The sequence below is a fragment of the Hypanus sabinus genome, chromosome 13 (assembly GCF_030144855.1).
Source record: "Hypanus sabinus isolate sHypSab1 chromosome 13, sHypSab1.hap1, whole genome shotgun sequence".
Lineage (NCBI taxonomy): Eukaryota > Metazoa > Chordata > Chondrichthyes > Myliobatiformes > Dasyatidae > Hypanus > Hypanus sabinus.
In genome coordinates, this window is record NC_082718.1 from 95095794 (window position 1) to 95111326 (window position 15533).

The 15533-nt window shown below is 41.4% G+C and overlaps 1 protein-coding gene across 2 annotated transcripts in view; it reads right to left on the bottom strand.

The window, feature by feature from the left end:
- Positions 1-7783, bottom strand: part of si:dkeyp-14d3.1 (transmembrane protein 132C) — a 1066091-nt gene extending 1058308 nt beyond the window's left edge. For both annotated transcript variants that reach the window (XM_059988236.1, XM_059988235.1), the window contains exon 1: positions 7652-7783. In XM_059988236.1, the coding sequence (XP_059844219.1) occupies positions 7652-7754 (103 nt within the window). In that variant the 5' untranslated portion in view covers positions 7755-7783. The remainder of the gene's footprint in view (positions 1-7651) is intronic.
- Positions 7784-15533: the final 7750 nt, after the last annotated feature.

The window sequence follows — 15533 nt, forward strand, 5'->3', positions numbered from 1 at the left end:
CCAAAGATCCTCAAACTCATGAAATACAGCTGCTAGCATGCCTTCTCAATAGCTGCATCAATAATTCCACCTCATCAAAAGAAAATGGAGCAGTCCTAAGTTGAAAGCAGCAAGACCTCAACATTTATTCAGGGCCTGATATGTGGTAAGAACATTTCTGCCTATCACAGTCAGACAATAACCATCTCCAGCTCGAGAGAACTTAGAAGACAGATAGATAGATACTTTATTGATCTGAAAGGAAATACAGTGTCACAGTAGCATAACAAGTGCAGAGAGGAATAGGAAGAGTGAAAAATAAGTTAGCTCAAACAGTCTAACAGGAGGGGTGTCTTCATTTCCCCAGCTATAGGTTGACTCATCATACAGCCTAATGGCCAAGGGTAAGCATGATATTGTTATCATAATAAATACAATAATATTACTAGAGCTGTGACTCCATTGTCAATATTCTGGGTGTCAATGACTCAAAGAACATAAGTTCAATTAACATAAATGTTATGACCTCAAAAGGAGATCACAGCCAGTAAGCCACCCTCCTCACACGCTAAAGCCTTTCCACGACAGGTGTCGGACTTGCCAACAATGCTTGTAACTCAGCGCCATACAAGGCAAAAAAGCCCCCCTGACTGGCATCCTAAATATACTCATTTCCTCCATCACCAGTGTGGCTGCGGTTTATGTCACTGATAAACAGGTTCCGCCCAAACCCACGGACTCTACTATCGACAACCACAAGGGCAGAGGAGAATGGAAACACTGCAGGTTCCCCTCCAGGTTGCACTGCATTCTGACGTAAAAAAAATCTCTGCTTCTTCACATCCACGGGGTCTGAATCCTCAAAGTCCTTTCCCAATAGCATTTTGGAAGGGTCTTGACCAAAGGTTCTGCAATGATTCATGAAGATACAATTAGGACTGAGAAATAAAGGTTGACCTTGCCAGTGATGCCCAGATCCCAAAAATGCAATTAATGAATAAAAACATCCAGCATTTATAAAGCATCCCTGGCAGAGCGGAAGTGGCACGATGAACTTTACAGAGGACTGTGAAACAAAAACAAATGCTAGCACAAAGCCCTGGTAACTGTGCCTTCAGCCCGTTAGATCCTGTCTAGACTTGCCCAAATCTCTCTACCCAATTTGCTTTAAAGCCTGTACCTTTCACCACTTTTTGGACATCTCCACTAATATCTCCTTAGGTGTTTTCTGTCAAATTCTATCTGCTAACTTTTCAGTGAGCTATCATGGGATACTCTACTACAGCAAAATCACAAGAGCTAAACATGAACACAAGAGATTCTACAGATGCTGGAAATCCAAGCAACACACACAAGATGCTGGAGGAACTCAGCAGGTCAGGTGTCATTTTATGGAAATGAATAAACAGTAGACATTTCAATAGACATTTCAAGCCAAGAGTCTTCATCAGGACTGGAAAAGGGGAAAGAAACAAGAGCTGTTCCCTTTCTGGTGCATTAGCCAACTTGCACAATGGGTAGGAATTGGGAAAATAACATGAGGAAGAAAAGTGACAGGGGTGGATGGTGAAAGATAAGAGAGTGAAAATTTGCTGGAAATGAAAGACAGAGGCAAATGAATGGGAATAGAGGAAAAGGTATGAGCTCTAGTAAGGAGATAGAAAGTGGGAGTGATGTTCTGGTGTGGGGTGTACATTTACAGTCGCAATATTAATTAAAGGACTGGGGAGAAAGTGCGGGAATAGTCGTGCTGAGAAGGGAAGGGAAGCATCACTTAAGCGAGTGCTGAAAAAGTATGTCTTCAGCAAGTTGTCAGAAATATGAACTGAGTGAAGTGGAGAATTAAGTTCTCTGTGAAAGAATGAGGTATTATATGAAGTGGAATTTTCTGAAGCAGTTAGGATGCCTTTTGAGAACTTGGATTATTGCAGTGATTCCATGTGACAGAATGACAAAGAACTATTCGCAAATAAATAATGGTCTATTGGCGTTTAAAGTATCAACTTCCTCCTCTTTTGGTGGAAGTAATTAATTCTAATGATTAAACATTTCAAATTAACTAGATTAGTATATATATTCAAACAAAACCTCGCTGGAATTCCAGCATAAATTCTGCACCTTCAAATTTAGATGTTCTCTCTGTGCAAACGCTGACTTTCATACATTTCTATAAAGAATTGTTGTTTAACTATTGCTTTATAAAGGATACTGAGTGTAAATAACTTTAAATTATATCAAGATCATTCCTGATTCAGGACTTGTGGCTAATTTGTTAAACAAAAAGATGATAGACAGCCTCTGCTCCTTAATCCAGTTGCAATAAACACATATCAACAATAAGGTTTACAGAAGAACTATTTACAGTGGGGATGTGACTGTATTGACATATTTTCAGTATATGGCAATCTGGTATTAACCAAAGGTCTCCATTATCAAGCAGCCCTTGATCATTGTTTAGAGACATATGCCTCAGTGGCATTGCTTTCTTTAAAAAGTATAGTGTAGCATCAAGACTATATCAAGAATATGCTTGGGTCCTGTCACACGACGCTCAAAGGTGCACTGGATGAATGTTTGTACTGAGAGAACCAGTTCAATTTTGCTGCAGTTTAGAGTTCTCTTTGAAAACAAAGCGTTAGTTATGTCCCTGTGGCTACACAGCCTTCTCTGCCACTGGTAAAACACTGCAACTGATTGACTGTGCTTACAAGCCTTCATGGATCAGAGAACAAACCTCGATCACAGCCTCCCTGGATAGTCCATCTTCTTTCTAGCTCTTTCTTATTTCTTTTCATTTTTCTTTAGTGGCAACGCCCACTGCAGCAAACATAGCAATTGGGAACACACTCACCTCCTATCAGCAGTACGCATCTTGTACTCCTGGATAACCCTCCACTCACCCACTACCAGGTAACTTCTAGTACGTATTCATTTATTCATTGACAAAATAAATGCACATCACTGCTGCGATAATAACCATATATGGTCTTATGGTTAAACTTAAGCCACTCAGAGGAAAGTCCTTTTTGATTTTGAAAAACTGTAATACTGGAGGAACTTCTAAATTAATAGCATATAAGAAAAACTGGCCATTTTTACTTTACTGTAAATCTTACTGTGTAGTTGGGAGAAATAAAATTAGGAATCCTCAAGAGAAACTCCAAACACACAGGAATGATCCATCAGATCTAGTTTTCCATTGGCATCAAATCTTTTAATATCACTCTTACTGTACAATGACAGGACCCAACAGTCCAATCTGATTATTCTACAATATGTTGCATTTTCAAAAGATGTATAGGGGCTTATGCTAAAAATGCTAGCAACCTTTGAGTGCAATAGATATAGATGCATGAAGAAGAGGTGTATTAGCGTACAAATCACGAACAAATGCATATTTAACTGTCATCATTAAACTGTGATAGTACAGTTGGTTTCAAAATCCTGGGTTTTTTTTCTGGATGCTAAAGTGTAATAGTAAGTTCTGAAGTTAGTAACAACTTAACTGAGATCAATCAGATCTTTCATTTCTGTAATAGTAGCACCCAGTACTATAAGGAGAATAGAATTAATCTTCAACAGAGCATCAGAAATAATTGGCAATTTACCATTTTTATGCGTCTGTGAAATCACCATATGGTTTACCCAGGAAAGCTCCCTTATCAGTCTAGGTAATCTGAATTCTGCTGCAGATTTACTTATCCCATGGGGTCCTCTTAATTCCCACAATCTGCATAGCATGAAGAACTTTGCAGCTCGACTGGAGTTTCAAGGAACAATTTATCTTCGGCTGGGCTAAATTAGTCTTCTGCCTCCCATTTGCAGCCTTCAGCAAAAAAAAACAAGAGAGGAGAAAAAGGGCAAAGAGTGCACAATAATTCAGGTTGCATAAGGACATTGGGAGCTGAGTGGTCGAGCACATTACAGAATAGCACTGCAATGCTTTTATCAGGGCACTTTAGTTTAGACTGATGGGATCACTCTGATCCCCAGCAAAATGAAATGAACAACTGCCGCTCTCTATCCAATGCCCATATGTGCACAGCATAAAAGTAACAATAATTTGGTATAAATGGTTGTATAGTGATTAGGCAGGAAAGTGGACTTGAGTGATAGCAGCAGCCACAATCAAAGCTAAATGAATTGCGGTGTATGTTCAAAGAACTAAGTGGCCTATTCCTGCTTCTATTTTCATGCACCTATGTCTGCAAAGAAAATTAAATAAACTATCACGTGTACAGAATGTTCTTCCAAGGTAGGAGTTAATCTGCATTGTCAAGGAAAAGTAAATTGCTGTTTCACATTACACTTAGGCAAGGTTATTAAGGACATGACAGGAAATGACCTGTGCTCAGCACTGATATCAAACACAAGAAATGACCAGAAAGGTGTTTCTTCAGAATTATCAGTGTTGAAATATACTATCAAAATTGTTGTAGGGATTATTCATCCCAGATAACCATTTCAACACAGGACTCATAAGGCAGCTTCCAAGCTAAAACGATATATCTATAGCTGTACCTGGTTATATTGAACTCCAAATCCAAGGCATGAGATTAAGCTAGGAATCTACATGCCACACCACACATCCTAAAAAACATCATTCAAATACTACAACCAGCACTAGCCTGGTAGGAGGAGCAGTTGTAAAACTAAGCACGTCAAATTGCTTGTTTCCTTGCAGCAATAACTTTAGCATAGACTCAAAATAATACTGACAGATAACCAACCAGATTTCATTGTAAAAAGGGTTGCGGAGGTGGGGGGGGGGGGGGGGGGAATCTGTCCAAAAATTGATGACATTCTTTTTAATGTAGTATTGCTTACTTTTAATGAGGTCATTGGAGACAAACTTGAAAGAGGGTCCTTTAAGGTTCAATATGTGTTTTCCAAATAGTATTTCTCAGTGCATAACTTTCAAATTAATTTTGTTTTTATTTGCCCCAATGTCATTATCAAAGGTAAATCCTTCCATATGTTTACAAGAAATAGTGCGTTACACTGGACAGTACTGGGAAAGGCAAGTAAAATATATCTCCTATATACGTTCAAGTAGAAAAGTGCAAAATATTTTCCGAAGAACCACTTCAAATGTGCTTAGATATCAGAACATTCTGGAAACCAGTGAGTTGGGTAGAGGACTGAGAGGAAAACAGAACAAGACTCTCTCAGGGTTCGATCGAGTATTGGACTAGGCTTCCAGAAAAAAACATCCAGTTCGGTTTGGTTACTTCCTATCACATTTAGAGAGTTAATGCATTTCAGAAGGTGAGGCCAATTTTCTCCATCTCTGGAAAACTGGTGTTAGGTTAGAGCGGGCGAAAGTGGCGGTATTTGAAGAAGTTGAAAGCCCCAACATCAATCATAAAACCGCGCCTGGGAGTGGCGAGAAACCTCAACAACACCACAGCATCTCCCACACATCACATTTTGTTCAGAAAATGTGCCATCTAAGAATAAGGGATATTGATCGTGGGAACTTGTCTGGGTAAGGTCGCAAATCTGAAGGCCAATGCAACTGGCGTCTCAGTTTGTGGGAGTGGGTGACTGCGGGGAGAAGAGGGGGAAAGAGAAGGGAGCGTAGGAAGCGGAATGACCAAAGAAGGGTGGGAGGCGGAGGGGTGGGTGTGGCGGGAGGCGAAGCACAGAACAAGACGGGGCGAGAAGAAGAACGCACGTGTGCGGAGGGGGGCCGGTTTACAGCCTCCATAAACCATTCCCCACCTCAGCGGTTGACAACAGCCTCGGGCATTACACGTTTGGGTGAATAGAACTTCCCAGCTCCAGAAAGAAAAAAGGGAGGGGGGGGGCAAAAAGAGGCCGATTTCTAATGGACATTTTAATTTAAAAACCTACCGAAATGTTAATGGAGGCGTTGCTGAGGTAGGGGCCGGGAGGGAAAGTGACAAGTGGAGCCTTGCGCCTTTCTAGAAGTGTGAGTGTGTGTGCGTGAGTGAGTGAGTGCGTGAGTGAGTGCGTGTGAGTGTGTGCGTGAGTGAGTGCGTGTGAGTGTGTGCGTGAGTGAGTGCGTGTGAGTGTGTGCGTGAGAGTGAGTGAGTGCGTGAGTGTGAGTGTGCGTGAGTGTGTGCGTGTGAGTGAGTGAGTGCATGAGAGTGAGTGAGTGCGTGCGAGTGAGTGAGTGCGTGTGAGTGAGTGAGCTCACGAGATGTTTTAATATAACTTGACGCTACCCCTGTGGTTTGTTGCCACAGTTCTAATTAGATCCTCCATTGCTACGCGATCACATTGGCTTTAGCTGCAGGGATCTGTGACAGGCTGTGCTTGGAAGAAGAATATATTGTTAGGGGAAGCGCGTTCAAAAATAGTGTTGCATGCGGAATGTTAATCATGGGAGCAAACTTTAAAAAAAATAGAAAAGTTTGCAGCCCCTTGAAAAATGATAACCCGCCGGCTGCCCATCGCTTGAAATATTTGCTGATCTACTAATTTTGCTTTTATAATTGACTCTGAATCCGTTAATAAACAGCCACGAGGGCAGGTACTGAGTATTTTTGCGAGCTGTTTGGAACTATACAGACAGCACATATACAAGTAGAGAGCGGCACGGATCTGGGAACCAGAGGAGCCGGGACCGGCCGTTATTCGGTTGGTTGCAATTATATCCTCGTCTGGGCTCAATTAATGTCACACATCTTTGATCGCAAAACAGCCATTCAGCTGGGAAATGATCGCTCCCTGGGCTCGCGTTAACAGTCCGTTAACTCCGAACAAACCCTGACCTTCCTTCTAGCGGTGTTCGCGACTGGCTGCCATGGCTGGAGTTGCCGAGGGCATCACTTGGCAACGATTTAGTGCCAAGTGTGGGGAGAGGAGCGCGAATCAGTGGCCGAAAAGCCATCAAAACAAAACATCGAGTATCGATGCGCTGCAAACTCGTGGGCACGGCCTTTCGTTTTAAATCTATCAATATCCTGAAATCAATGCATCTTCTGAAACATGGTGGCCGGGTAAATCGGGGGCAACGTTGAGAAACGGTCAACTTTATGCGTGTTAAAGTTGAGACTTTTTGTTAAGAGTTCCTGTTGGGATGCTTACGGGATTTCTGTCTCCAACTAATTCCAAATCCCCGGAATTCCTCTTTACTCTCTCTCTCTCTCTCTCTGGTCAAACCCTCATTCCAAATCCCCTGAATTCCTCTTTACTCTCTCTCTCTGGTCAAACCCCGCATCCCTCATTTCCAAGCAGATATATCTTTATTTGAAAACGCGTCTACTAGCGTCAGTCGGGTATTTCACGAATGAAGCACACAGGTGCTCTGACATGGCTCCCCACAACCCCCAGAGCTCAGCATTCCCGCTTCTCGCTAAGGGGGTGAGTAAAGCCGGCTGAATCTTGTCCCCGCGTGGGTTGAGAGAGCGGCGTCGCTGACAGCGCCAGCCCTCGGGGTGAAAGTCCTTTCAACGCCAAGACCTGGACCCCAAGCGAGAGCGGTCAGATCTGTGGCAGATACTCGCTCTGCTCTGTCGGCGGCCGCTGAAGAGCTGTCATTAAAATAGTTTCAATCACATGGCGGCAATCGGTATTTCAAGGGAGACGCGGAACAGGTTGTCCGCGCTGCCGATGTTGCTCTTTAAGCTTCCGAAGGACAACCGCACTTACAATTCGACTCTTTAATGAAAATATAAGTACCGTCACTGAACTTCACACTTACCTTTGCAGAGCAACGCGGCAAAAATCAACATCTCAGTCATGCGAAGACGAAGAGTAGCCAGCTTGGAAAATCCCAAAGTCCGCATATTGCCCCGGGAATTCATTGTGATCCTCCCGACGGGACAACTCCGTGTCTCCCGTTATCAGGAGACTTTGTAAAGGTGCAATTTAAAACTCCATGCACTTGTTCAATCCTGTCAGCGCCGAGGACAGTCAGTCTCAAAGTTGTAGAGCAGCCGCTCCAAATCAAGAGGAAGGTATTAGAAGAGAGCGAGGAGACCATTCAATCAACTTCCCAGCTCCCTTCAGCCTTATCTCCACGATCAGCTTCTACTCACTCAGCGCCTTCGCGGAAGTAGCGAGGCCAGCCTGCGATGGGCAGTTCCGGCAACCAATGAAAGAGAGGATCCCAGACGGGGTCTTCGCGAAGAACGGGAGTCTCTCGCTGGCGATTGGTCTACAGCAGAGGTCGGGGGCGGGGCGAGCCGCGTCCTTACCAAGTTGTCCTGGAGTCGGGCAGAGTGAGATGGTCCGGGTTGGGGTGCTGACCTCGGTGCTGTTCGTCCCGGCAAAGCAAACCTCCGGTCATCGCATCCTTTACAAAGTTCTAAACCTAACTGTGCAGCCTCCAGAAAGCGATCGAAACCAGAACACTTATTTTTCACATTGAATTAATTATACAGATGTATGCCCGTTAAATACAGGAATAGAAATCAAATAAGCGAATTTCTTAGTGTGTATATACAACTAAAAATTATTCCAGGTATTGATCATTATCTTCTTGTTATAGTTATCGCTACCCTTTTTATGTCTTATAATTTTCAATTCTTACTTTTATCTGGTTGTTAGAAAGCGCCATTAAGTTTTTAATATCTAAACATTACTTCAAAAAGTTGATTATTACCTCCTCATGAGCAGCCAATGCCAGCGTATTCATCATAATGTCGGAGTCTAATTTAATTTGAAAGGTGATTGGAGCTGTGATGTCGCCATGCGGAGAATTCAACAAAGTCATTAATTTGACTCACGTTGATTAATTCGAAATTAAAAGATTAAATATTTGATAAACTAATTTAGACCAATTGTAAATGAATTACAAAATGCAAATTCAATTCATCACTTTTTTACGAGGCAGAGTCACACTTTTCACATTTATCAAATCCTTATCACTGCTCTATTGTAACTATATTTAATGTCTTAAATCTGCGTTTTATTTGTAGTTCAGAATGTTAAAATTTAGTTCTCTTACTTATATGTTGCTGTTAGCTTATTTTGACAATAACAAATTCACCAAAGAACGAAATCAAGGTGACTAGACGGCGAGAGGGTTGTTAAAACGCAAATAAAGCGCTAAAAATCCACAATTCAACAAACCTTTTATTTATATTCCATAGACTGGCAACGCCAACTGAATATTACAAAAACCCTTTGATGAACAATGCACTAAATTATACCTTGTCAGTAAAGCATTCTACAAAACTGGACAATTAGGAGTGAAGTTTACTGATTGATGTCTCATTTCCAATGCGATGCAGTTAGTACTGCTGTTAAAATATTTAGAGCTCAGTACTGGATTGGCTCACATCGCCGCGTTTAATTTCCCACCTGTTTATCAGCTACTACGAAGTAATCACGACACCTAGTGGCGAGGTTTCATTGTCTTTGGACTCAACCTCAAAACTAGATACTAATCCATAACTGCGAAAGTAGTCACAATGCTGATGTTATCTTTAACCGCAAGAAGAGGGTAGAATATCTGCCCTCCTAATGTGAATGTTAACACTTTCATAAAATTATGAAAATCGTTTAACGTGGTACAAAAGTATTTCACTCAACCGAGCTGAGAAAAAAAACTGTCAGTCAAACGGAGCGAAATTATTCGGTTTAGAAAGATGGCGATCGTAAATCTCCAATGCGTCTTATATTAAGTTCTGGCAAAATTGGGTAGGGTCTCCAGATGTCCTATCGGTTCTATGTTTGAAGCGTTCCGTCCCGCTTACCGGGTCTCTTACTTCGGTACGGGATCTCCATCGAGTGGGTAACAGCACTCGAGGCTATTACTCACTGTTTCAGATCACATAAGGATGACGCAGTACAAGAGACAGCAGGTTTCTTAAGTACTGAACTCCACACTGGGAACCTTGGTAGGATAGGTTCAATAAATGAAATGGGTGGAGATGGCGCCTGAAAATGAACTGGGAGGTGACTGCCAGAAGTTAGGAAAGGTCGGGTCGAATTGAAATAATACTCATGTGATCCGTTGCACTTCACACAGACTTAGCATCATTATAAATCTCAGGATACACTGATCATTTGCACCCACTGCCAATTATTCAACCCATTTTTGTCTGACATTTAATAACATTTTCTTTTTTCAGAACCATTTGTAGCCCTGTACCCAGAGGGCTGCTGTCATTGGTAGCTATATTGTCCAAACTGGACTGAAACGCTTGAAGAAACCAGTACTGTTGTTTATAATCTTTCTTCTTACATCCAAAACACTTCTTCCTCAAAACACACTCTTCTTATTTGAAGAGAACAGATGACTTAAGCCCCCAAATCCCCATACTGTGGCCTTGCCTTTTGGCGACACGTACCACGGTCTTGCCACTGACAGATCCCACCTCGAAACTGGACACAGGCTGAACATTTAATCCACAGAGAGCAAGGCACTTACTGTGCATTCCACCGCCAGGGCAGATGGCAAGGATAATGCAGATATCACACACGATCCACTTCAGAGAACGGAGGTGACAATTTTATAGGACCAGCTCAGGGGGAAGACTGACGAACATGCCCCGCTGAAGGCTCAGTGTGGTGGGAAGATCACCACGGATGGATTCATTAGTGTCACTTTCCAGTGGGCTTTGCTCAGCGCTTTTAACCCAGCACGGAGGTGATGGGCAATTCATTCAGGACGACGCAAACGCAAAACCGCTTCTGAGGGCCAATGTCTCAGCTGCAACGACTGTAGAAATAGAACCCACCAATGCTCTGTAGTGGAAGGACACACTACTGTGCATTGCATCTGCAGGGTCTCAGGTTAGCCCACCAGTCTCCTCTTTAATGGATTACTGGAATGTACTAAGGAGAAAGTGGCTGTGTGGACTACAAGCCTGTTGTCCTCTCTCAGAAAGACACTGATTTTGTTCTCACCCATCATCTTACCAGCACTCTTGCTGCTGTTGTTCAGTCAGTACGCCTGAACTGCTGCCACTCATGCTAAGACTTTCCTCACCCAGACCTTCAGTCTGTCCTCCGAGGCCGTCTGCAGTGTCTTTCCACTGAGTGTCAGCGACACCTCACCAGTCATGAAGTGGCCCCAGGGAGAGCATGGCAAAGGAGAATCACGACAGGTTAAGAACAAGAATATTTTCATTTTTAAAGATTGCTGCTGTGAACGGAGAAGCAGCTCTTGTTTTGGTCAATTATTTAAGTCAGTTTGTGTAGAAGCCTGATTTGTTTTTTAAAGGAGAGTTTCTGTACTTGCGACACCATCCCTCCAGACTTAGGCAAGTTGAACCAACTCTAGAAATCATCAAACACTTGTGGAATAGCAATAGACACAGGAAATAAACTAGCAATGAAACTACAAGTAGTTCATGATCCAATTAAATAGTGCCAATGAAAGGGGATTCCTTCAAGATGTTAACCATATGTTGAAGTTCGGTGCCTACAAAAGTATTCACCCCACTTGGAAGTTTTTATGGTTTATGTTTTACAGCATTGAATCACAGTGGATTTAGTTTGGCTTTTTTTGACTCTGATCAACAGAAAAATACTCTGTCATTTCAAAGTGAAAACAGATCTCTACAAAGTGATTTAAGTTAATCACAAATGTAAAATACAAAATAAATGGATTGCATTAGTATTCACCCCTTTAATATGACAGATCAAATCATCACTGATGCAGCCAATTGGCTTTAGAAATCACATAATTAGTTAATTGGTGATCTGTTTTTGGAGACCTGTGTGCAGTCAAGGTGTTTCAATTGATTGTACTAAAAGTACACCTGTAACTACATCCTTAAGACAAAGGAACACTCCAAGCAACTCCAAGAGAAGATTGTTGAAAAGCACAAAACAGGAGGTGGATACAACAAAATTTCCAAGACACTGAATATCCTTTGGAGTACAGTTAATTCAATCATCAAGAAATGGAAAGAATATGTCACAGCTGTAAATCTGCCTAGAGCAGACCATCCTCAGAAACTGGGTGTCCGTGCAAGGAGACTAGTGAGGCCACCAAAAGAACTGTAACAACTCTGGAGAAACAAGCTTCAGTGGCCGAGATGGGAGAGACTGCACATACAACAACTGTTGACTAGGTTGCCAACTATTTTATGGGAGGATGGCCACTATTCAAAAAACTCTCATGAAATCTCAGCCAGAGTTTGCCAGAAGGCATGTAGGAGACTCTGAAGTCAGCTGGAAGAAGATTCTGTAGTCTGATGAAGCTGAAATTGAGCTATTTGGTCATCAGACTAAATATTATGTTTGGCATAAGCCAAACACTGCACATTATCAAAAACACACTCTCTCTACCATGAAGCGTGGTGGTGGCTGCATCATGCTGTGGAGATGCTTCACTGCTGCAGGCCCTGGATGACTTGTGTTAGGTAGAGGGTAAAATGAATGCAGCAACATACAGGAACTTCCTGGAGAAAAAAGCTGCAAGAGAACTGAGACTTGGGAGAAGACTTGTTTACTAGCAAGACAATGACCATAAAGCCATGTTTTACTAGTATTATGCTTTACTAGCATAAAGCCAAAGCTACACAGGAATGGCTTAAAAACCACAAGGTTAATGTCCTGGAGTGGCCTAGTCAGAGTCGAAACTACAATTCAATTGAGAATTTGTGGCTGGACTGGAAAAGGGATGTTCACACACAATCTCCATCCAATCTGACAGAGCTTGAACAGTTTTGTAAAAAAGCATGGGGAAAAATTGCAGTGTCCAGATGTGCAAAGCTGATAGAGACCCACCCACACAGACTCGAGGCTGTAATTGTTGTGAAAGGTGCATCTACTAAATACTGACTTGTAGGGGGTGAATATTTCTGCAATTAATTATTTTTGTTCTGTATTTGTAATTAATTTGGATCCCGTTATAGAGAGCTGTATCACTTTGACACAAAAGAGTCTTTTTCTGTTGATCAATGTCAAAAAGGCCAAACTAAATGCACTGTGATTCAATGCTGTTAAACAATAAAACATGAAAAGTTCCAAGAGGGGTGAATACTTTTTATTGGCACTGTATGCATGAAGGAATGCTAACTGGAATCTTGAGCTCCATAATGTCACCTCTGACCTTAAATCAAGCACTATGTGACGTTTGACATTATGATCTGTCAAAATTGGTACCAGACATTCAGGGTTCCTCACAGACAAGGCACCTGGCACAACATGTACTATGAGTGTGTACTCATGTCAAAGATGACATTTTAGGCATCCTATGATTCTCAGGGTCAACAGTGATGTTATCTTTATGCCTTGCTGATACAAATCCTTTTTAAAAGCAAACACGTTTCCTCTCTAAGATTGTGTTTAAAACTGAGCATGCTCAAAGAGGCTTGAGTGTGGCAAGAGAATAGACTTTATTTGCAATCTGCTTAGAAGTTTGCATAATTAATCAAACATATGGGTACTAAATCAATGTAGTTTACTTGATAATGCTCAAAACAGATCCATCTTTGAACACACAGTGACCAATACACCATAAAAGGTTACAGATATGTCATCAATAATTGCAATGTTTCTTATGAGTGTATGTGCATGCCAAACTCTGTCACCAAATTTATTCAAACCTGTTTATTACTCCTTCCGTATCAAACTGACCCAGTTACAACATCACAAGCTACCCAATCAAAGTATAGAGGCCGGAGACAGAAGATGGACTGTCTCAGGTTGAGAGGACTGTGTATGTGTGTGGGTGGGAGGGAGGGATGGGGCTTGTTTGACTGTTAATGTTTTGTTGCTTGTTGTGTTCTGTGCTGTTCTGCCAAGAATTGTGGGCATACTACGTTGGCGCCGGAGAGCATGGCAACACATGCATCCTGCCCTCAGCACACCCGCAGGTATGTTGGTTAATGCAAACGGCATATTTCACTGTGTGTTTGGATGTTCACATGACATCCAAACTTAAATCTTGAAAAGCAAAATCCATTCCAAAACTCAGAATTCACAATAGAGATATGCACACTACAAATCATTGGTGGAGAGGTCCCCAAAGTCAACACCGGCTACAAATGTGGTCTCAAATGTAAATGTCTGCTTTTACCATCTAAGGATTTTAAAAGTATCACAAAATGTTTTACTGCTTGCGGTACTACTTGAAAAAAAATTGCTATTGTGGAATTTACAACTTTTGTTTTTTAACAAGGTAGCTTATTTCCTTTAGAAATGTTAATCTTTTCCAGGTCTGTGTCCCTCCACACCACACCATCCATGATTAACGGGATAGTTCAACATTCTGTCCCTAAGCTTCAGCAGAGCTACTTTGAGACTAGTTGCTGAAAGGTGTGCAAATACAGACTAGGCAGATTACCTATCACTTTTGGGAAGCATTTAGTCCCTACTTGACAGCCTAATTCATAAGGTGGCAAATTCTTTGACTTGCATTTACATTTGTAAACCCATATCTGACCAAGATCGGACTCAATGTGTCAGTCAAAGCTTCAATAGATTGTCATTACCCTGTTACCATTATATTTGCAATACGTAATTAAATTATGTTAGCATACTTATGTATTGACTTAATAATTTTCAAGAAATATAAAAATTACTCATAAAGCTGGATAACTTTCTTCAAACATGTTGCTTCCTCAGAATTTTTTTCTGTGCATGATAAGCCACTTGAAGCTGAAAACAAATATAATTTCAGACTACTTGTATCTCAGCAATTTGGAGAAACAAGACATTAACATATAGAATATAATGCATTTAATTGCATAACAGTGCTGACTCTTAGCAAAAGTTCAACTAAGCTAAAAATGTTTTGTTGATCATTTTCCCATTTGTACTCAGTGTCTGAGGCTTCTTGCTTAGTTATTTAACAATAATTAGCCAGCATTGATAGATTCCAGCTGCCCTGATACTGGGGCAACTTTGTTAGTCCGCAAATCAATGTCCTGGTGAAACCTTTCACCATGCTCATCACTAACAACGTCAAGGTTTGCAGGGAAGAAGTCCAAAAGGGAATGCAGAAAATGAATCTTTAATGACACGGTGCACTTCCCTGTTTCTTTTTATATGCTTGAAGCATGTTGTCAACCGTCTGCATGTAGTTTGGTGCTCTATAGTTGCCAAGAAAATTTTCAACAACATCCTTGAATGCTTTCCACGTGATTTTCTCCACTAGGGGTTGTTCAAATTGCCTGTCATTGATGACCTGTTTGATTTGTGGATCAACAAAAATGCTTTCCTTAATCTTGGCATCAGTTATTCTGACTTGAATTAGGCAATTTCAAAAAAAAAACTGGTGTGCTTATAGGGATATTTCATGGCAATTTTTATGATCAGTGGCCAAGATCTCTAAGAGACACCCAAAAGTTTTCAGGAAGCAAAGTCTTTGCTCCCCAATGTAATTTATCAAATTTTGTGATACTTCAGTATTTGTACCAAACTTCTGTTAATGGAACGTCTGGGATTTATCATGGTGCTAGTCTGGCAGATTTTCCACTCTGTTGGATGTTATTCCACTTAGCACTTCTACTAAGCTTTTAAATGTTGCACAGTAGTACAATAAACTTTCCAATGAATGGGGTAAGTTAGAAGTTTCAATGTAAACAAAACTCATTGACTTCAGGGTATCATGGGAACCAGGGCCCTGGTATACTTAAAGGGAGCATCAGAACCAGAAACCTGGTGTATTATCGGAACAT